This window comes from Dunckerocampus dactyliophorus, chromosome 17 (assembly GCF_027744805.1).
Source record: "Dunckerocampus dactyliophorus isolate RoL2022-P2 chromosome 17, RoL_Ddac_1.1, whole genome shotgun sequence".
Classification (NCBI taxonomy): Eukaryota; Metazoa; Chordata; class Actinopteri; order Syngnathiformes; family Syngnathidae; genus Dunckerocampus; species Dunckerocampus dactyliophorus.
The window spans coordinates 8,228,153-8,250,574 of NC_072835.1; the positions used below are offsets into that span (position 1 = coordinate 8,228,153).

The window sequence follows — 22,422 nt, forward strand, 5'->3', positions numbered from 1 at the left end:
ACTGTATTTTCCCCATACAATAACAGAAATATAAGATGCTGCACCTGCAGAACTTCACATAAGCACACTTGCAATAGTTGAGGTTCTGATTAACTTGTGTCCAAAATGTGGACTGGGGTCCATCTGTGGCATGTTTGGAAAAAAAGAATTAATAATTATATATATATATATATATATATATATAAACTTTTTAGCATATCGGCTTGGTTTTAGCCTTTTATTATAAAAAAAAAAAGAAAAATATCAAAATACACCCACAAACTGATTTTTCAGTGCGAAGCTCTCGGTGGAAAAAAGTGGACATCTCTGCATCACTCTTTATCCCTCCCCAGCCAGGTCCCAACAAGTCCTCCATTCATTTTGCTGCTGTTTCGTCATGTGTTTTCTTTGTACCTTTTTTATTCCCGTCTATCCCCAGCTTCACCAAGCTGTGGAAATGATTGATGTCCCACTTCGCTTCAAAATCTGTCTGCTCTCAAACCAACTACCATCCAGCATCAATCCAAAAAAGTCAAACACCACACAATCACACCAGTAGTATTATTCCAGACTTGTACCAGTACAGTGAATCTGTAGTGGTACAATAAGACAAATAGATCCAATCCAATCCACTTTATTTATAAATAAAATAAAAACAAAGAAACTTAGAACAGTAAAATATTTGAAACAAGAAGTAACTATAAAAGCAATAAATACAAGAAGTAGGAAAAAAATTAATTAAATAAACTAAAATAAATAAAACCATTTAAAACCAAAAAAGAATAAAAGACACAGAGGACCACACGACTCATGCCGAGTTAAAAGCCAGAGAATAAAAGTGGGTTTTAAGATGAACAGATCAGTCACGCTGCGTGACTAAGCTGCCAAACAGGACAGTTTATTTATTTTTATAAAATGACGTGACCAAATGAGTGGGAATAGTTGTATCGATCTGATACGGAATCTACCCCTTGGTATCGATATCATCTATGTTTGGATCAATTTACTGAAAGCTGCATTTCAACTCAAAATCGGCTGATTGGTTTCTGATTGGAATCTGCTTTTTCCTGTCCGACATTCATGCTGTCATGACCTCCTGAGGTCAAAGGTAAAAGGTTCCAGTCTTTAGAATCGATTTGGACTTTTTAAGGCGATGGATGAGCTTTTGATGAACAGCCCCTGAAATGCTGTTTTCAATATACTGCAGACTATTTCTCTTCGTCTCTTGCTGCGGTTTCTTCTTTGCATTTTGATGCTCTCACTTAAAATAAACCAATGCAAAACACAACGTCTGTTGTGATAGGATTTGGTTTTCGGCAAAAACGTTGTGTCTGTTATCCATCTTGGAACACACACCCAATACCAAATCTCGCTATACTTAGTTTCCACAGTACTAAGTGATCCTGCACATTCCCCCCCTGGCTTTAAGATGTGGTTCAGGAGTGTACGTGCATCGCCACAGCATTTCAGACCTCCAACTGCTACAGAAAGCGCCTTCTGTAGTTGACAGTCTCAGCCACAGGCAGCCTACGTTGAGTCATGGTGGCATGATGACATGGTATTTACAAAGATGACACAACTATTGACGTCAGGGTTGCAAAAGGGGCGGGGCATTTCCAGCGAATTTGAGGGGAAACGTTTAGGAAATTTACTACGGCATGTTCATCCGGGAAAATTTCGAAAATATCCAAGGTCTGACACGTTCCATGTGAATGAATTTGTGTTCTCTGAGTTTTTGAAGAGCACTTCCCCATCCTGCCACGCTGCAGTTGTTTGCACAGCTCGTGTAAATATGACGTACGGGTAAGATCCTTATTTCCTTTTAATCCTGTTTCTCCTGTTTAGCGTAGCTAGAAAGGTAAGATGTTGTTTTATGCTTTCCTTGCTTCAATAGGTTACTTTTTACATCGACTTTTCTAGGTTAGAACTTCTTGGTTATTTTTAGGACTCACCCTGAAGCCTGATAATCTCAAGGTTACTTCTTTATTCTGTTAAAACCCCTCCCCTTCTCTCTTCTCTAACTGCCATCGTTCACTAGTGATGGACGCTAACAAGCTAAAGGTTTGAGCCTTACACACTTATTAAAAGGCTTTATGTAGTGTTCCCTCGTTTATCGCAGGGGATAGGTTCCCAAAATAGCCCGCAATAAGTGAAATCCAAGTAGCCAACTTCTTTTTTTTTGTTAACAGTGATTATATAAGTTTTAAGGTTGTAAAACCCCTCACCATACACTTTACTCAGACAGGCAATTACATTTTGTCACATTTCTCTCTTGTTTAAACGCTCTCAAAGAAGTTCAAACCTTCGTTTGAATTTTAATGATCAACCTACAGGTAGGACACAAGAAATTGGTAAGTCACTCACGCGTATTTCACTCCTGTGACTCCTTCGAACCGAAGATTCGTTTACGAGCTAGCAAGCGAGCTAGCATGACACAGGAAGGGCAGGGCAGCACGAAGGAGAGTGATTGACAATGATCTACTGCCAATCAGGACGCAGAAAACAATGGGCGGAGCAGGCAGACGAGAGAGGAAAGAGAGGGAGATTCAATTGCAATTCTTAGAAGGGCCAGGCTCAGCCTGTAACAGCGTTCATCCACTAATAAAACAAAAGAAGCATTGAAAAAATGTTGCCAAACAGCGAATTCGTGAAAGAGCGAGGGAACCACTAATGACTAACAGTGGTATACAGTATGTATGCTGTACATTCTACCCGTCTTAGCACACATTTATACATTATTTCTAACTTAGTGTGAATACAATGTTTTCGGGGGAGAGAAAAACCTGAATTTGCAGGACCGTGAATGCTGAATCATGACTGTGTTCAATGTTCAAAGTTCAACGTATACTGTTGCTGTTATGTGCATATGATGGACCAACGCACAAGACATTAAGGGAGTTGTAGCCTCAATAGCCTCGGAATAACTTTACACTATTTTTTCATTACACTTGTCCCTCGTCACTCTGTGCTTCAAATTTGGTGGCTTCACTCTATCATGGTTTTTCAAAAATATATGGATTAATAAATCATTGCTGTTGAATACGACTTAGTCAAAAAATGTGCGTATTTTTTGCCTAAATGAAACATTATCAAGCATAAAAATGGCTAAATGAACTAAAATACAAGTATAAGGCATTCAGAAGACACATTCAAAAGACATGGTGATGATATGTAGTACTCTACACTGGTCACTAGGTGTCAGTAATGTTGCTCTAATGTTCGGTGAGACACACAAGCACCAGACTTGGTCACCGGAACAGGTTTTCATTGCAGGTACAATAATCCCTAACACCGGTTACTGTTGCGGCCGTGACCCATGCCTAGCTAAAACTCAACTCCAAACACCGGACATCACTTCCTGTCCGCCCCCCACTCAGCTGCTCTAGCACTGGAACACATTTATAGCAACACACATGAGCACGACTCTTATGTCTTATTTTCTCTTATTATACTTGTATAAGAAAATATAGGGGTGTTATTTCCTGTCTAGGAGGGCTCTAATAATGTTAAAAACCGTATTTACAACGTCGTAAATTACCAAAATACTCCATTGTAAATAAGGAATCCTACTTTGCTGCAATTCACTTATGGTCGGGTCTGGAACATTTACACTGTGCTGTATATTGTAGTGTTGCACAACACACAGAACCACAGCACACACATGCACGCACACGAGCAGAGATGTCAGAGTGAGGGGGAACACAAGCTGTGACCTCACCTCACCTCACCAGAAATCCGTCTGGAATCAGACTCACATTTCTCCAACAGCTCCTTGCAATCCCGTTCTGTCCTTAAAGAGACCCTAACCGGGGCCGTCCAATTTATGAGAAGGTAAGTAGAAGGTAACACAAGGTCCACCTGAACCACCCTAATGTCACTCTAAAGCTATCCAAAGTTAGGCCAAGGGGACATTTTTGGCCCGCAGCTCGTTTTTATTGACCCTCAGCATATTGTAAAAACTAAATTCATTCATTATTAATTAGATATTACACCAATATGGTTTGTTGTCTACAACACAGAGCTACAATGTTGAGCTTTTGTTGAGCTAGCTTTGCGTGCATTAACCCACATCGGGGGGGCTAAATGACATCATTGTCTAATTTGCATACATTTCCATGTCACATGTGCATGTCATTTTTAAGGATGCTCTCAGAGACAACACACATGACAAGCAAAACAAATATGATTAGAAATAGAAATGAACTTTCTTTTATCACAAGCAAGACAGAGCTACCTTTAAGTGCTTTCAGAAGGACCCGCTGCTCGTTGAGAAGAGCAATATGTGCTTTCTCTGAAAGTGTCCAGTAGGACCAGAAAATGTCGCTAGATTTGTCAGTAGTCGTCATTCAGTCAGTAGAACGACGAGCTACAGTACATTCACAGAGAGTCCCATTAAAAAGTGTTTATGTGCAAAGGCAAACCGATAACTCCAAATGTATTTGTGGTGAACCCCCACAAAGAAATGGATGTATGGGAACCACAGAAAAAGGTCATCATTTTGCTTGGCTCAAAGCTGATGTACTTTTTCTGTATAATAGAAAAAGTTTGGATACCACTACAGTAACTTTAAAGTCTTCTATTACTACCCAACAGTGGACAAGATACAGTATTTTCACATACTGTAAAATAAAAAAAACAGCAATAATTCCAATTTTTTGTGCATGTAAATGTAGCGTTGTGTGTGTGTGTGTGTGTGTGTGTGTGTGTGTGTGTGTGTGTGTGTGTGTGTGTGTTTTATAGCACATACCAAACCAATAAGTCAAACTAGTCAGTGAATTATCCGTCATTTTACTAACTGAAACTAGCAGCATTATGAATTATTTTGACATTCTTTATCTTACATGGCATACGTACACAAATATACACTACAAATACTGAATTAAATGTAAAAAAAAAAATGTCAGTTGGTCCTACCAAAGTACAGCACTCCATCCTCTTCCACCATGTGATGATCTCAAGTACGAGTCCTCTCCCAGATTAGATCCAGTTTAGTCCAGTGTTGGTTTAAAAATATTAAAAAAAAGCTTGTCCATTGAATATTAAGATCCTGTTTCCATGTCTTGAAGAGGTCACAATGTCCTTTGTCAAAGTGATCATAAATAAGTGGAAGAAAATACGATCCATCTTTTTCCTCTTAAAAAAATCCACCAAAAACCATGAGGCTGTACAGTACTGTGATCCAAAATCAAAAGCCCATCCGTGACTTCTTCTTCTTTGGTTGTGACCACGGCCGCCCCAGTGAAGTCTGGGAGGGGGGCAGAGGCTGGGAGCTGTGGCGCTGCGACGAGTGGGCCAGGGGTGGAAGCGAGTGCTGCTCCTGGTCGCCCTCATCCAGGAAGTAGTTGTCATGCTGAGGGGGACCATCCTGCACACAAGCCAGGGATGATTAAAAAGGTGAAGCATGTCCAGTGGTCATTTCACAAGCTGCACATTTGTCCAGCTGTCCCACTCATATACTAGTAGGACAGAACATCATCACGGGACTGAATGACATTCATTTTGGCTCAGGCGTTACATTGATAAAACATTACCTTACCATACATGGAATGGAATTACAATATATATGTAGACGCAGCTTGGAGAGACACCTTCTCCGACAGCTGCAGAGCAGGGGGGGACTTCTACCACTAGCCACTTCAGATTGAGGTGGAGGGGGCCCCACAACAGTTGACACGCTCGCCTGTCACTGCGATTCATCTGTTTTATCCATCATCTTTATTGGCGAGTCCCCATTATGGGTGTGACCATTCGATTCGATTCGTATCACGATTCGTGGTTGAGACGAACCATTTTGGTTCATTTAGAACGATACAATCCGAAAAGATTCAGTAACTTTTTTTTTTGCCAAAAATTCAACCAGTGTGACTGAAATAAATACCTGGATGCTGGACAGTGCAGGTGAAGCTTCCTAGATTCCTGTTTTTCGTAAGGAAGTCAGGTATAAATGATTAATAATGCTGACATACTTAATAAATTATGAAAGAGTACAAAAAATGTTAAAAATGCAATACAAAATCGGGATGAACAGAGGGTGGTATAGCTTGCCATGATGAATTCCATCCATCCATTTTCTATGCCGCTTCTCCTCATTATGCTGGAGCCTAATCCCAGCTGGCTTCGGGCGACAGGCGGGGTACACCCTGGACTGGTCGCCAGCCAATAGCAGGGCACGTATAAACAAACAACCATTCACACTCACATTCCACAATCATACCTATGGACAATTTAGAGTCGCCAATTAACCTTACATGCATGTTTTTGGAATGTGGGAGGAAACCGGAGAAAACCGGAGAAAACCCACACACGGGGAGAACATGCAAACCCCACACAGAAAATGCCCAACGGAGATTCAAACTCAGGTCTTCCCGATCTCCAGAGTGTGACTGTGTGGCCAACATGCTAACCACTAGACCACCGTGCGGCTTTACTTTAAATAGGGCAATCCAAACCTGCACTTTGCACCCAAGGGTGAGGGACATTATGCAAATCCCTCAGCAAATGAATGTGGTATGGTATCTTCAATTAGGTGTTGAAACTTTCTCACCTGTACGGGCCAATGGCAGCAGGTGTGTTTTTTTTGTGCTGATAATCCTGATCAGAGCAGCCATTTAAAAAGAACGGTGCAGCAACTACCAAGTAATGTGGCCTCCTTGTATCTTTTGCCACTGAGGGTCGGAATGGGTCCTCAGTCTGGATGACGTGCTTAACAGAGACACTGAACAGGATACCGTGGTGTGGTGTGGTGGGTTTATGATAAGAAGGTTTGATAATGATGAGACCAAACGGATACTTTGCATGTGAAGTGATGGCAGATGGCGTGCAGCAGTGTAAGGAGACGTGGTAATGCGAAAGAAGAATACACAAGAAATGCGAGTGTAAATGTGTGACAAAACAAATCAACAGTCAGAAAAAATTACGGCTTCCCAGCCTTTCATCTCTTCTCCTTCCTCCCCGGCACAAGCAGGTGTGGGCCATTTATTGCTTCCGCGTACGTAAGCGTATGTTTTGACCTGGACTAAGCGTCACTGCTGCTGGACCAGGAAACTATCAAGGTGTCCAAAATGTCCTTACTGTGCATATTGTCCCCATAAATGCCACTTAAAAGGAGTTTCGAATAAAGACAGATGAGTTAACTTAGCATTTAGCTTCATAGTGAACAATGGTAATTGGAGAAAGAAGGGGAGGGTTTTGGAGCTGAATCTAATCTAATAATTTCAACAGTCACTTGTACTACATACAAATGTTTCTCCAAAATCAGAGGAGGATGTCAAAGTCAAGCTAGCAGGAGGGTCTGGAGGGGGATGAGTGTGCCGTGTGTCAAAAATTGACATTTGTATCATTTGTTAGTGGATTTTTGCCATTCACCACCAGGCTCGGAATGGAACGTAACCCCTGAGAAAAGCGAAGATGTACTGTACAGGGATTGACTTTGCGTAGATGAGATTCTAAAAGCAGTATTGTGATGAACATAGCATAGTTCAGCATGCAGTTACCTGTGATCCAAACAGAGAGCTGAGGTAGTGGTCTCCTGGGCGTTTGCTCCTCCTCTGACTGGATGGCGTGAATTCAAGTTGGACCGTCTTTAACTCAGTGTACACTTTGGAGCTGCTGGGCGTACCCAAGTTATCTTGGGTATTTTTTCCATGTGGAGGAGTGGCAGATGGCGTAGGAAATGTGGATTCTGTCAGCAGCATGGTGGGTGTCCTGCCTTCTGGCACCCCACTCTCCACTAGGTCCTCCGACTGCGATAACATCTCAGTCCCTTCTGTATCTGATCGCGCCCCCTGGCTGACTCCAGAGGACCAGCCCGTGAAATCTGAGAAATTATCCACATCTGACTGGTAGCTGACTGATGAAGTGAAACTTCCGGAAAGGTCGAGTCGTGGTCCGGCAGCCCTTTTCGCCTCCCTCTCCCTCCTCCTCTTCTTCCTAAGAGCATCCATCTTCTTGTCGTTGTTCAGGCCCAGCCGGTCTTCCCACCATGCTCGCCACATCTCCTCGCCCTGCCAGGAGAGTGTCAGACGTTGACTGAGCCCATCTTTCCAAGCTTCAGTGTCCACCTGGTCTGGAAATGGCAGAATATCTGTAGAGTCTGATGGGACAGTGCTTCTCACGAGCAGAGAATGGTTGGACATGCACGCTCTCAGCTGGCGTCTCACGTTCGTTACATGCGCCTCTTCAGATAACTCCCTCATTTTGTCCCTGGACAGGCAGAGGAGGCCGCAAGAGTTTAATGTCAAATGATGTGGGTGTTGAGGGCGTGGCTTCTTTTTGTGGCTGATGAGCATCAGTTTCTGGAGCCATCGTTTCCACAAGATGACAGCAGCCTCACTGAGCTTTACTGAGGTCTGCTGGACAGTAGAAGTCAAGTTGCTGGTTGTCTCCTGATTCCCAGCTGGATGCTCTGGATCATCAGTTTTATTCTTCTTCCTATCCTCTCCAGCTGGATCATCATTGACACGTACATGGAGGTTCAACCTCTTCAGCTTTTGTCCTTTCTTTTGTGTCTCTAACTCCTCGGAACCAGTTTCGGAGGAAGCATCATCTTGTAATTTACTCCGTGGTGTTTCCGGAATTAAAGTGGGAAGCGTTGAACCCTGAGTTGGTCTGATGACGTCCTCATCACTGGATGTGTCAGGCACCACCAACTGAGAATCGGTCTGTGCCAAGCAGTGTGATGAAGAAGAATCTCTCCCTGATTCTGTGCCATTGTCCAATGTCCACTGTGGAGGCAAGACCTTTGCAGTTTGTTGAGGTTGGGGTTCATCCTCTGTGGCTGGGGCTAAAGAGGTGTCTGATCCCTCATGCTCAAGGATCTGGTAGAAAACATCACCTGCCTCCGTTAGCTGGAGCACACAGAAGCATTCTCGACTTGCCCCGTTGCCTTCACTCTTCTGGATACATGTCAGGCCTGGAAGTAAATGTGAAAATAGAAAATCAGGACTGTAAATGTACACACTGTTTGTTGACAACCCGTCTATGTTGACCATCATCAAGTCTTGGTCCACTGTGTTCTTCTTATTACTCAAAAAGTGCCCGCTTAAGTTGACGTCAACATACAGTACATGGTTGTCAACATAAAATATGAAATCTAAAGGAGGTCATTTCTATGAAAAATCGGTCTAAAAAATTTAAAAAATAAAAAAATTTAAAAAAAGAATTAGTCCCCCAAAAAATCTTCAAATATGTAAAAGAATTGGAATTTAGTTATGCAGTGGTGTGTGCTGTTGAGTGGTGTTTTATGAGATCTGGTTGGGCGCTGAGCTCAAGACTTTCTCAAGAATTCTCTACCAAAATGATAGAAGGCAATGTGTTTTTGAGAGTAAGCAGCTACACCTCATTGACTAACTATTTAGTTTTTCAGTTTCCTGTGTAGTACTAGTAGTAGTAGTAGTAGTAGTAGTAGTAGTGAACAATAACGACTGAAGCGACACCCAGATCATTGCTATAGAGATCGCTACACGCACCACATGTTACTATCAGTAATGGTGTCATTAATGCAATTACTGGAAACCAATAACACTGTTAGTTTGGGGGTGGGAGGGTTTGCCAATATTTTTAACGCCATTACTGTCAAATTTTGTTTTTTTTAGTATCGTCAACTTCATCATCATCACTAAGCAGCATGAAACAACAGTGACACACTACTGTCCAGTTAAGTTGCACAGTATTAAAATGCGCACAGAGTGACTTCCTGTCTTGTGCAAAGCCAGCTTCACAACAAAAGCATTGCAGAAGCACATGTACGGAAGCTTTATTCTCATTCTAATTAAGACATACCAATGAAATTAGCGTAGCAGCTCTGTTGGATAAGAGGCTCTGGCGCAGGCACTAGGAAATGTGCAAGCATCGGATATTTTTGTTATGTCGATGTAAGGCAGCCCGTCCGAGTGGCATCAACATAAACAAACCATTGTTTTTGCATTTTGCAGGGCACACATTCCTATCTTTAACTTGGGCCAAGCAAAACGTGTTGAAGATGTTTCTGACCTGAATCTTAAAAGGAAAACTGCACTTTGTTTGGCATTTTGCCCACCATCCACAATCCTTATATGAGACATGAACACACTTTTTCTCCACTTTTCTGTGCGTTCTAGATATAAAAACAGCTAAAAAGAGGCAGCCAAGAATTCACATAATGAGATGCAACTAGTCCGCCTATAAAGCCTTCTGAAATAACCTACAACCGCCAACAATGCTCCATTTACATAATGTGACCTGCATATTAACCACGTTTATTATAATTATTAACATTGTTACGCCGAAGAAGTATGTTACTGGCGTAGTGACACCTTGCCACACCACACCGGCTAGCTACTAACTGGCTAATGACTAGCGTCACTACACACTCACCCGCAGCGAGTCTGCACCGCACTCGCAAAATCACTATACTATTGAAAGGTAACGCTGCAGATTGGCGCTGCCACCACTGCTGCTGTGTTTGTTTTTTTTTAGTTTGGAAATGTTAACGCTAGGTGTAGGTGTTCGTTTCTGTTATGTGAAATCAATGCGCCAAGGAAGGAAGTTCCGGTAATGTTTAAAATGACCAAACTACGTAAAATACTGTAAGTATTACATGTTATCATGAATGTACCTGTTACGACACGGTCACAGCATTAAACCAGAAAACCTTGTTGGAGGTTTTTGGAGGTGTTTTAACAGCGGGCTTTCTCAGCGGAATAGGTGTGTTCCGTTGTGTTCATTAACTACCTGCCTCTTTATCTGTTATTATAGCTTTAGAATACACAAAGAAGAAAGGCGTGTGTTCATGTCCCACATAAGGATTGTGGCTGATGGGCAAAAATTCCCTCCCAAAAAGTGTAGTTTTCCTTTAAAAGGCTTGTTACTCGTCATTTCAATTATTGTCAAAGTCTGTAAATAGCATTGCAACACACACACACACGCACACACACACCAAGTGTCCCATCCATACCTGCAGCAGGTGAAGACAGTCTGTTAGCTGCTGTGTCCATGCGGTGTGGAATCTGGACAGGAAGATGTTTGAGGCCATCACAAGGCCGAAGTAGAGCTCGAGGAGGACCATGACGGACACATGCCTCTGCTCTGCCTCCTGCAGATGCAAACATGCAGTATGTACACAGACCATTGAACAGATAAAAAAACCCTCACCTAATAAATGCGCTTGAAACTTCAAACTGAGCTATAAAATTCAAACCTGAGTATTGCAGCAGTGTGATTTCCTGAGAACTCTGGGAACCCAGAACAACCTTAGTGGTTCTACAAACGCCTCCGGTTGGACCAGGTGAGGATACCCCAGGAAGGACGTGACAGAACATGGGTGGGAACTGCATCATGTGATCCAGCTTTAGCATGGGCAGGCACGGGAATCGCTCGTCCATGATGTAGGCCGAGTGCTAGGAGAAAAATGGTAAATAAATTTTCTCCATTGCCGGGTCCCGCCTCTAAGAGTATTTTGATCCCGTACTGTACTAAAAAAAAAAAAAAAAAAAAAAAAGACTAGAACCGTGACCTTAAATCCAAACAGTGATCAAACCATTCCACTACACCCCTAGTTGGGATAGTTCATAGTGACTGCTTGTGTCTTCTAGCAAACTTTTGAGGCTGGAACTTAAGACTAGACATTGGCTATCACGAAAGGATGATACTTTACAGTACGGTCGTCCCTTGGCAAGAATTGAAAAATGCATATTTAAGCACATTTTACATTTTCTTCCTAAATTAATCATTTCAAGCACAAAAATGGCCATATAAATAAAAATAAGACAATCAAAAGACGCATTCAATGTAGTATTGAGTATTCCACACTGGTTGCTCTGTGTCAGTAAACGTTTGGCGAGACACACAAGCACCAGACCTGATCGCTGGAACAACTGGCTTGAATTATCTAACAGCTACAATAATGAAAATAAATAATAAAAACACAAGCTACTGTTGCGGCCGTAACCCATGACAAGCTGAAACTTAACTCTGAACCCCCCCAACGTCACTTCCTGTCCGCCAGTCATTCTTCTCCCCAGGGAGCACATTCATAGCAACACACTCTGCACAAATCTTATTTATGTCTTGAATGGCTTATTTACTCTTAATATATCTATTATATTGGATAACATGAGTGTAATGGTGATTGAGGGTGTCATTTCATGTCTAGAGGGTTCTAATAATGTTTAAAAACTATATTTAGGAGGTCGTAAACAGGTTTTCTATGCTCCAACTAAGAAAATATTCCATTTATAAATAAGAATTCCTCTTTGGCAGAAATTCACTTCTCGTGGTCGGGTCTGGAACGAGGGACTACTGTATATGACTAATAAACTTCATGCCTAATAAATACCAACTTTATATAAACCTGTCACTAATGAAATTCGGAATGGTGAAAACCTGCTTACATTGAGGATTGTCTGACGTACCTGAGTTGTCAAGATATGGTGAAAGGGGTGGGTGCTGCCCAGGTATCTGCAGAAGATGAGTCTCTCTCCACTCCGACACTGCGTGGTGTTGCTGATGCGAAACAGAGTGTGAATGGAGGCAGGACTCACCTGGTAAGACAGAACAAGGAGAGAGGATGCAGTCAGATGGAGAGCAGGAATGGGACATTATTGGCCAATATTGGGATAAAAATTAGACATCGATTCATATCGGTATGGGGTTTTCTGCCGAGAATGATACCAGCGTGCAAGTGTGACATTGTGCGCCGCACAGCAACGAGCTTGCTAGCTCAGTATGTCCATGATCTGGAAGGTTTTGCATTCGATTTGTAAATATGTAATTTGCAATGACTGTAAAGTGCTGCATCAGGCAACTTACTTTAATACTTGTGATCTAATATCACACCTCAAGAATAATCCCAAAAATCAGCGATGGTCGTCCACAGTTTCATACTCTGCACTTTACTTTGTTCTTACACGTATGCTTGTGTTACATAAAAATGTACAGCTTTCCAAATTGTATCGTTGCCAGCATTATTTAATTGGATTCTTATATCTTCTACATTCTTATCGTCCAAGTTTATTACTTGTTGAAAGGAGACCATTTTATTTTAGTTGACTATTGGTTATGATTTTTTATGACTACTGTGTTGAGACAATGTTTAAATATGGCACTTTTTCTAGAATTTACATTGTATATTGCACTATTTGTCTTCCTTTGCACAAAGAGTGTTTTATTTGTCCAGTGCATCCAGCAGCATCACAGTGAAAGAAACATAGTGCGTTCATTACATGTGAAATGACATTAGTAAGAGCTGCGGTATCGGTAATGAAGTACTGGACATTATTTGTATATCGCTAAAAAGCCAAAGTAGAGTCACTTTTTGGGCAGTGCGCAAAAAGCAAAAGGGAAAGCCATCATCATGGAAGTGAAAATCAACACAGAAGAGATACGCCCACGACCATCATTAAGGATAAAGGTTATTAAATGCTCCTGAATGCCAGAGGGGTCATGCATTTCATGCTTGGTTACAAGGAGATCTGAGAGGACAAGAAGAGGTTATCCTCCTCGATTAGTCTGGACAATATTTTTAGATAGTAGAAAGGACATCAAGACAACCTCAGGGATAAAAGTAAGGAGTTATTCTCTTGTTATTACTACGTTATTTCATTTTCATGTTTTTATTGCTGTATTTTATATGTGCTTCATGTGTTCTGTGTACAGTGTGAGTGAATTCGGAGTTAAAGCTCATCTTGTGTCACAGTCTAGGAGCGGAACATCCTAGGACCACGTGTATATTTTGACATCAGAACGAATGTTTGTGCAAATTATGTTTGTGATAAAACATTCATTTAAAATTAGATTTTTTTTAAATCAATACTAAACCGCAACATTTGTTGAGTCATTGAGTAAATTTATTCACTCTCACCCTGATATCACAGAGCTCCGCACCAGTCCTGTCAGCGTACAACACCACTCGAGGGTGGGCAGAGAACTCGCACCATCGCCATGACGACTTGGCATTAAAGTACAGGTTGCTGTCATCTTTATGAACCTTCTGGATCCTGACAGGACAGAAAAAAAAAGCAGCTCAATATAAGTACAAGATGAACAACGTCACAAGTAATCTCCTCACCCTTTCCCAACAGTCCACAGGTTTGCTGTTCCACTTTCACTCGCCACCAGAACTTCACCTAAAACATGAGGACTGATCACACAGCAAAAGTTACAATGGATTTTTTTCCCCCCCTAGAGCTCTCCTGGCCGGTGTCATGATGGTGACTTACCTGACACTGATACAGGTGGCAGCCTCTCTGGTGTTCACAACTTGCAGCAATCGCGGTTGGTCTCTCTCGCTGCATCTCCAAACGCCACACAGGTGATCAGACCTCACTGCCACGCAACCTGCAGACCCAGACAGATCAAAAAGCCTATAAAAGGAACACTGTGTCCCCCAATGACATTGTTGTGAATGATGTCTACTCCTTACAATCGTTGAACAGAGATGCAGAGCTTATTTGTCTGATGGGACCTTTCAGTTGGAAGCTGAATGGTTCGCTGATGCTGGAGTTGACAGAGAAACATTTGTCTCTATGGTGCTCCAGCTCCACCGTACGGAAGTCTGAGGTACTGCGTTAAAGATCATCAAACAAGCATCCTTACAGTCACCTCATTAAAAGACCAGCAGCAGACAATGTTTCCTGAGTGGCATGCTGGGTAGACATGTGGAAATTGGGGTGAAGTATTAGTATGCGAGTATTCGTGGAAAGTAGGGGTGTTCTGATCAGGGTTTTACGCTGCAGATTTCGATACCAATCGTACGGATTAACTGTAAATTTTTCAATTTATTTAAGATGAGTGCTATTGGCCAGGAGCGCCGCATAAGGGGGACATTTTGGACAATAATAGGTAATCATTAGGGGGGCCGCAACATTACTATTTTTTCACCCCATGGGGCCCAGAATTCCTGGCCCTGGCTATATGATCTCAAAAAATGAATCATAATATCACCTTAATTTAGACAAAAACATATTTTACTTACTTTTAGAGAACATATGTCACTCGTGAAACTGACAGAGGACGAAACCCCTTTAAGGAGACTTTTGATGTGAGAGTACATTGGCTGATGAGCTCTGGCAGGATTACATGTGTGAAACATTTCTTTCCAGGTAGCAGTAGCGAGGCTCCAAGTGCGAGAGCAGCTGGCGGAACCCGGTGTCTTCCACCGCTCTGAAAGGCTGTCCAATGAATTCAATAATTTTTTGGTCACGGGCGAGTGTTTGCCCACCGTTTTTGCTGCATTAGCTGCCGTCTGACTGACGCAGTCAAGTGTTTGTTTTTACATCAAAGCTTTCTGATGTGATACCCCCGCAAATTTTTTTGTGGCATGTGTTGGAGGATGGAGGAAAGGGGGAGGAGGACACTACCAAAGACATTAGAGCAGGACATGACACTGCAAACAAGGATCTCTATCAGTTGCAGGCTGCAATAGTAAGAGCCACATTTGATCGTTTTTTGTGATCGGCATTGAAAGGAATTGATTGATACAGTATGTTGAAAACATGCTTTTTCCATGGAAATCGGTCGAGACTGATCGGTGTCCAATTGATTGGAACATCGCTAGTGTAATGTATTCACGAAAGACTGTGTGGAAAGCTTGAATAGGAGTTGTGTGAAGAACAAGAACATAAGAACATCTAAAAGTTAAAGAGCCTATTTGGCGTTCTGATCTAAACTGTATCTGGTGACTGAAAAATCAACCAAACTATAAGTGCACAGTTGGAGAGGACCACGAGCCCTCAATTTGACATATACAGAGTGGACAATCAATTCCACAGAAGGATACGCGGTCAAACAGATTAGTCTGTTACTCGCAATGTACGATAACTGAGACGGTATGCGAGAACTGGGGCAAAATTTCGGTGACCGTTTTCATCAAAAACCGAACAGAACCATAACACTGCACGATGACTACAGTAAACACTGAAGGTAGGATACTGAGGCGGTCTCGTCCTTGGTTTCCAGGGTAGATGAGGCAGCCTCGCTGAAAGTCTCCGCAATGAGAAAAGGGGATGAAGTCGAGAGCGCCCCCTGTGGCCGCTTCAGAAAACAGCAGACTGTCTCTCTGCTCCGTCAGCTCCTCGTACAACAGAGAGCCCAGCAGCTCGGCCGGCACGTCTGGCAAGACGTCTGACAGCAGGGCACTGTACGCCTGCACTGATCTGGAGGAATACGACTGGTGGCATCTGAGAGGGTGACGTCATTGAACAGTCAAGCGATTTTGTTTCGATTCAAAATGAGTTTGTGCATTTGTGCACTCACACTGGCAAATTCAGCATGTCGATGAAGCGCTTTATTTTCCGTGGAAGGCCAGCATGTCTTTGTTGATTCTGTAATATACACAAGCACAACATAATCTCGTGTAATTTCATCAGGCAAAAACGTCAAGAAACAGGTTCTCTGGAGTGATATACATGCATTTTTGTTGCTGTCGTAGAATCCAGTTTAATACTGCTATGCTTATATTTCAAAGCTTACTTTGCACTGAACAGGAAATCACTGTGTGCACGTTTTAATGCCGCGTAACTAGACAGTAGTTATGTCTACGTTGTCGTTTCATGCTGCTTAGCGATAATGATGAAATTATCAATACAACACACGTCAACATAAATGGAGCCATTTTTCATAAAAGTGGTTGACCATGTCAACTCATGCAGGCACTTTTTAATAAAAAGAACACGGTGGACCTGGACTCGACGAGTCGGTTGACGTAAGTGGGAGTGACTTAAAGGGGTCATAGTTCACTAATTGCTGTGTATCTACTGCACAGGTTGAAAGGAAACCTGCACTTTTTTTTGAATTTTGCCCATCATCCACAATCCTTTTGTGTGAGACATAAACACACGTCTTTCTCTTTCCAGTGCGTTCTGAAGTTATAAAAATAGGCAGGTATTGAATGCATGCAATGGGACACACCTATTCCGCCTACAAAGCCCGCTATTAAAACACCTCAAATAACCTCCAACAAGGTTTCATGGTTTTATATCCATGCTGTGAGCATGCAGTAACAGGTACATTCATGATAACATGTAATACTTGCAGTATGTTGACGTATTTTGGTCCTTTTAAGCATTACCGGAACTTCCTTCCTGGGAGCACTGTTTTGACATGACAACATTGAAACGACGGCTACACCTAGCGTAAACTTTTCCAAACTCAAAAACAAAAACACAGCAGGAGTAGCGGCAGCTCCAATATGTAGCGTTACCTTTCGGTAGTGGCGTTACGTAATGTAACGTAGTTCTTCGGCATAACAATGTTAGCAAAAATAACAATAACAATGGCGCTGTAGCCTGGTTAATATGCAGGTCACATTATGTAAATGTTGGCAGTTTTTGGAGGTTTTTTGAGAAGGCTTTATTGGCTATAGGCCAGGGGTGGGCCGCACTGAGTTAACAAAATTGGCCTGGGGGCCAGACTATATATTTGACACATGCACACTATTTTCTGCTTATAATTCTAACAGTCCAACTGGATTTCTAGTGTCATACAATCTGCTATATGTATGTGTTTGTGCCCCTTTTTTAAGGAGCACTTTAAATATCAAACCATATCAAATAACAAAATTACATTTTACAGTTTTGTTGTTGTTTTTTTTTTACTGAATAAGACACCCGGAATGTTCATGAATAAAGGATGCAATATACAATATGAACTATGAATGCTAAAACATTGACTATTAAAGAGTATGTGAATGTCCCTCCGTTTTTACTTCCCAGACAGTGCAGTGGGTAGGTTAAGTTGTGTGACACAATTTTTTTTACTTGTGTTTGCTTGGCACCGTGGGTGAGGTAGTTGTCTGGATCGCTGCATGTGAAAAGCTACTTAAACCATCAAAAGGTTGTCTCAGATTAACTCTGACTACTAGCAAGTCATGTTGCCAGCTTGTATGTTAAAGGTTTAATTACTTTGGAAGCAACTGGCGGGCCGGATTCAAATGCTTCGCGGGCCGCATGTGGCCCGCGAAGCCCACCCTGCTGCAGGCGTAATAGTTGCATCCCGTTACGTGCATTCTTAGCTGCCTCTCTTTTTTTATGTCTTTAGAACACGCAGAAAAGAGAAAGATGTGCGTTCTTGGCTCATAAGGATTGTGGATGATGGGCAAAATTCCAAACAAAGTGCTGTTTAATTCAAGTTAATTAATTTATGCTTCATTTGAAGACATGTCACTGTGGGGAGTGTCTCTGGTTCTCCAGTAGTTTCCAGGCTTGAGCCTTTCTGGTTCCTGGTTGTTTCTGAACATCCTAACCCAGTCCTAAAAGATGGGTTCTTTCTAGGGTGAAGGCAAAACTTACCCCTTTCAATCCCTTCTTCGAATAGATGTGGTCCCCCAGAATTTCACTCATACACCCGAAAGCGTCTTGGCAATGATCAATGAAGAAGTTCTGCATCTACACAGAAAAATGTTTTTTTAAGAAAAGCTGAGAGCGCTCCTGAAAAACGTGTTAGACCTCAAAAGTGGAGCTGGATCGAAGAACACACTCACATGCTCGGTGAAGTCCAGCGGATCGGGAGGTGCTGAAGGCCAAAGGAAAGCTGAAAGTTGAATATAAAAAATATATATCTAAATTAAAAGGGACTGTATGCAACTTGCTTCAAATTAAATTTTTTAAAAACCAAATAATATAAAGATCTCGACCACAAGCTTGCATGTTAGGAATTGTTGCTTAAAATAACAGATTGTACAAATATATGTGTATTTGTCACAGGTACAAATGAAATGGCATAAAAATTGTCTGATATTTTTGTTCCACACGAATAAAACAAATGCCGATCATGGCTATCACTCACCGCTGTGCACATACTGTACACAAAAGCAGCCTCAGACAGGTGATCCATCATTTGCAGTCATTGTGTGGTTATGTTACGCTTTATGCATTCAATGACAGCTAACGTCTGTTGATAGACTGTCAAATTGCTATTATTAGCAGACAACAAACATAACTAATAACAGGAAGTCGGAGCAGGAAGAGGATATACACAAGCAAGGAGGAGTTCCCTGCCTTCATAGCAAAAGCTCATCATTAAGCCAGCATAATGGTGTTTTCAGAACTTCAACAGCTTTTTCAATGAGTCAGTCATCACGAGGATTGGATGTAATTGGCCATAGCTAGGCAGTCAGAGAATGGGGCTGGTATACTTCTTTACGCATGGAAGGTAATTGGCTATTGTGCCACAGTGGACCGGCAAAAGAGTGATCTATTGGTTTAAGTGAGGTGCCAGTCAAAGGTTTGACGTCCACAGTTGTTGACGTAGTTATACATCAATGCTAACCGAATGTATGATCGACAAAATGTGGAAAACATGATGAAAGCTTGCAACGATTAGTGGGTGTGGTGTGGACTAACAATCTTACTGGAATACATTTACTGGCTCATCGTCAACGAAATTGGGCTATTTATGTCAGGGAATTACTTGCAGAATACCGTCAAACCTCTGTTTTCATACGCCCCAATTTTCGCTTTGGTTTTCATACAATATCGCACGTAACAAACTAGTCCGTTTGCCCTGTATTGTATAGTTATGCGACATTGAGTGTCCACACATAGCACCGTACGCATTGCTGACTCACTGTCAGCGCATTTTTTTTTATTGGGAGCAACTGCTAAATAACCCGGCCTGTGGAAAGCTCATGGATGTCAGCACTTTGATGAAAAAGGTGGGAAACGCTCTTCAATTCAACCTCGCCAGGACGTATGGGAAGTCCGCATCAACAATAAGTTCCATCCATTTGTCATTTATCATTATTTCACATTGTTTTCTGCTTGTAAAACTATAAATATTCTCTACAAAATGTATTTGTTAATATTTTTGTGTACCTGGAATAGATTAATTGGATTTACATTACAGTAGAACCTCGAATAACGTAAACCTCCTTTTATACGTAAATTCCACTGAACGTAAAGAATTTATGTAAAGTTCTTGCATCGTATTGCGTAAGCAATTCCATATAAGGTAAAGTGTCTTTTTTTGTTTTACAATCAACTTTATTAATGCCTTACAAATTACATTAACAGTGTATCCAACCATGAGCATTGAAAAATAACAGTTGGATAACAAAAACACATAAAATAAATCACACAGAAATCGAGATTAAAGAAATAAAAACGTAACAGAAAAGTGATAAATAAAAAAATTAAAAAATAAAGATAATAATAATAATTAAAGTAAGATACACCAGGGGAAATGAGCAATGAAAATTAAACTGAATTAAGGATATTGAAGTGGGAGCACAGCTTTATAGTCTGGATAGCTTTCCTGTTATTAGCAGAGGATATTGATTTGAAGTACAGCTTCAGTTCTTTCATGAAAACATAAAAAACATAAAAAACATAAAAAAAAGGGGTTTCACTTTGGCAAATTTAAAGTCGATGCAAGTTCAGACTAACAGCACAGTACACTTGGTGACGCTTTCAGTTTTATTCATTTACAGTAATCTTATTTATTACCTTATTTTATATTGGAATGTTACTCTACTATGTTTATGCTAACGTTTTCTTATATTTTCCCACCATATTTGGTGGACTTTGAATATTTTGAAGGGCCAAAGGGCTGAGTTTGGGAAGATCTTGGAACGGCTTAGGCTATTTACATGTATTTTACACTTAGTATAACATAAAAACACTATAAGATAAACATTCTCGGAACGGATTATTTACGTTGTAGGGGCGTCTACTGTATTTCCTATGGGGAAAAATTGCTTCGGCTTTCCCTCTTCCCTTTTGAACCGATTTAATAACAAAAACAGAGGTACCACGGTACTGTGAGGCTTCAAAGACGAACTGCATTTACTTTATTGTTTGCGACAATAAATTGATTGTTTCCGGTAGAACTGTAATCGACCTGTGGCATTGGGTTGCGCGTGGAGGTCTAGATTGGTGTCATCTTCTAACTTGCATAAATATAGCAAGGACTTATGTGTATGTTAATGGACGAAACATATATGCTTAGAAATAAAAATGACCTTTCTTCTGTGACTTCTTTTGTGTTTTTGGTGGTGGTTATCAAATTAATGATATGACACGTCTGGCAACCTGATGTGGGTTTTGATTTTGTGGATTATTTTGGAGTCTAATGAGCGAATGCGTATTCATTCTCTCCAATGTAGGCGACGTCAAAGCAGCTGTCAGTTGCTCACATTTTTTGGGGTTGAAGAGTGGAATTGGTACCGGCTCAGTGTGACGCCATCTCTCCCCTCTAACCTGATGTCTGGATGTAAAGGTACCGGTACAGTTGCTGTGAGGTCCAGACCCGCCCTGAAACCATGATAGAAAACAAAAACACATTCTAATGGGAACTAACAACGAACCAATACTTTTATAGTGCTCTCTTAAGGCAATCATAAAATTAGGCACAGGTCTCAATATTGGATGCAGTGCGTACACGCAATACACAACTAAAATGACAACAAAAACATTGTCGACTACTACTTAAGTTCAGTAATATACAATAATTCCGATAACTCACATTGTGGCATTAAATGTATTAGCGTGTAATGTTTACAGTAGTTTCCTATGCTTGTAAGGGTTTCAACATTGAAATAAACATCAGCAGAGACCAACCTGAAGTCCGACCCGATCGTAGCTGCCCCAATGTCCAGCACAATGTTTCAGCGTCGAGTCCGGTGGTCCACAGTTGTAGAATGAAGAGAAAAGCTCCCGGGGAAACTGGTAATCCATTTTTGTTTAAATTACTACAAAGACATGTTGCGGTCCCTCGCTGTTACAGGGAACAAGTGTGGGCATGCTGGTCCTCAGACTCAGCTAAAGCTATATACCGTAAACAGTCTTTTTCTTGAAATGGTCATGACATTTCGTCAATTAAGGTACATAAGTAATCAAAACCGACCCGACTGTGATGTTGTCCCAAATCCACGAAGCATGGTCAACACGTGTGCGGGTAGAAACTTATTCCAAAGCGGTTGCCTCAACTTCCGGTTGAAAAGCTTCGTTCAATCACGTACTTCCGTACTTACACTTCATTAAGTACACTATGAATGCGTACTTACTTCCGGAGGCGTGAAGTTTGACAAGCGTAGTGCTGTCCCAATTCCATTACCGTCATTGCGCACTTAGCGGAAATGACGATCATAATGGACATTTTTTTTATTGAACGTAAATAGTCCAAACAATTCCGACAGAAATAACACCTAATAGAATAAAAAAAATACTAAATCGCTTTACACCCATCATTTGGGGCGTAGTGACTGCAACATCCTGGTACTGACGGTGTACGGCCTTTTGCCGTACTTTTGAACGCACTTACGCTCTCAAAATGGCGAGTGAATGATGCTGGCTTACCGTCTAAATACAAGTTTGAAATCACCGCATGACTTGAGCTTAATCAATCAATGCGTATTTCCTTGCTAATATTTTATTTTTTAGCTTACATTTCACATTGCCTTACTTACATTGCCTTCGATTCCTGTATTTTGGCTTTAGTCGCATTATTTTGCACTAATGACTTTGTTTTGCA

General features: G+C 41.4%; 1 protein-coding gene across 2 annotated transcripts; it reads right to left on the reverse strand.

Annotated features, from left to right (window-relative positions):
• Positions 1–293: 293 nt before the first annotated feature.
• taf1c (TATA-box binding protein associated factor, RNA polymerase I subunit C) lies at positions 294–21,895 on the reverse strand. 2 transcript variants are annotated; one of them, XM_054757333.1, is made up of 16 exons: positions 21,510–21,895; positions 21,086–21,203; positions 18,434–18,483; positions 18,243–18,338; positions 16,210–16,277; positions 15,886–16,133; positions 14,378–14,509; positions 14,175–14,292; positions 14,024–14,095; positions 13,817–13,952; positions 12,369–12,497; positions 11,156–11,354; positions 10,913–11,050; positions 7,473–8,890; positions 5,858–5,895; positions 294–5,344 (listed from the first exon to the last, which is right to left on the reverse strand). In XM_054757333.1, the coding sequence occupies exons 1-16, from the start codon at positions 21,624–21,626 to the stop codon at positions 4,993–4,995; spliced, it is 3,429 nt and encodes a 1,142-aa protein (XP_054613308.1). In that variant the 5' UTR covers positions 21,627–21,895; the 3' UTR covers positions 294–4,992. The 2 variants fall into 2 exon arrangements, with proteins under 2 accessions (XP_054613308.1, XP_054613309.1); XM_054757334.1 differs by lacking the exon at positions 5,858–5,895 and having other exon boundaries at positions 5,022–5,344.
• Positions 21,896–22,422: the final 527 nt, after the last annotated feature.

Bases quoted from the DNA above. Each gene is read 5' to 3' on its own strand.
- taf1c (XM_054757333.1), bottom strand. From the start codon at position 21,626: ATGGATTACCAGTTTCCCCGGGAGCTTTTCTCTTCATTCTACAACTGT. The intron at 11,355-12,368 runs GTACGTCAGACA...TTTTTCTCCTAG, and splicing joins ACCATATCTTGACAACTCAG to CACTCGGCCTACATCATGGA. The intron at 5,896-7,472 runs GTAACTGCATGC...TACGAAAAACAG, and splicing joins GCTCTCTGTTTGGATCACAG to GAATCTAGGAAGCTTCACCT.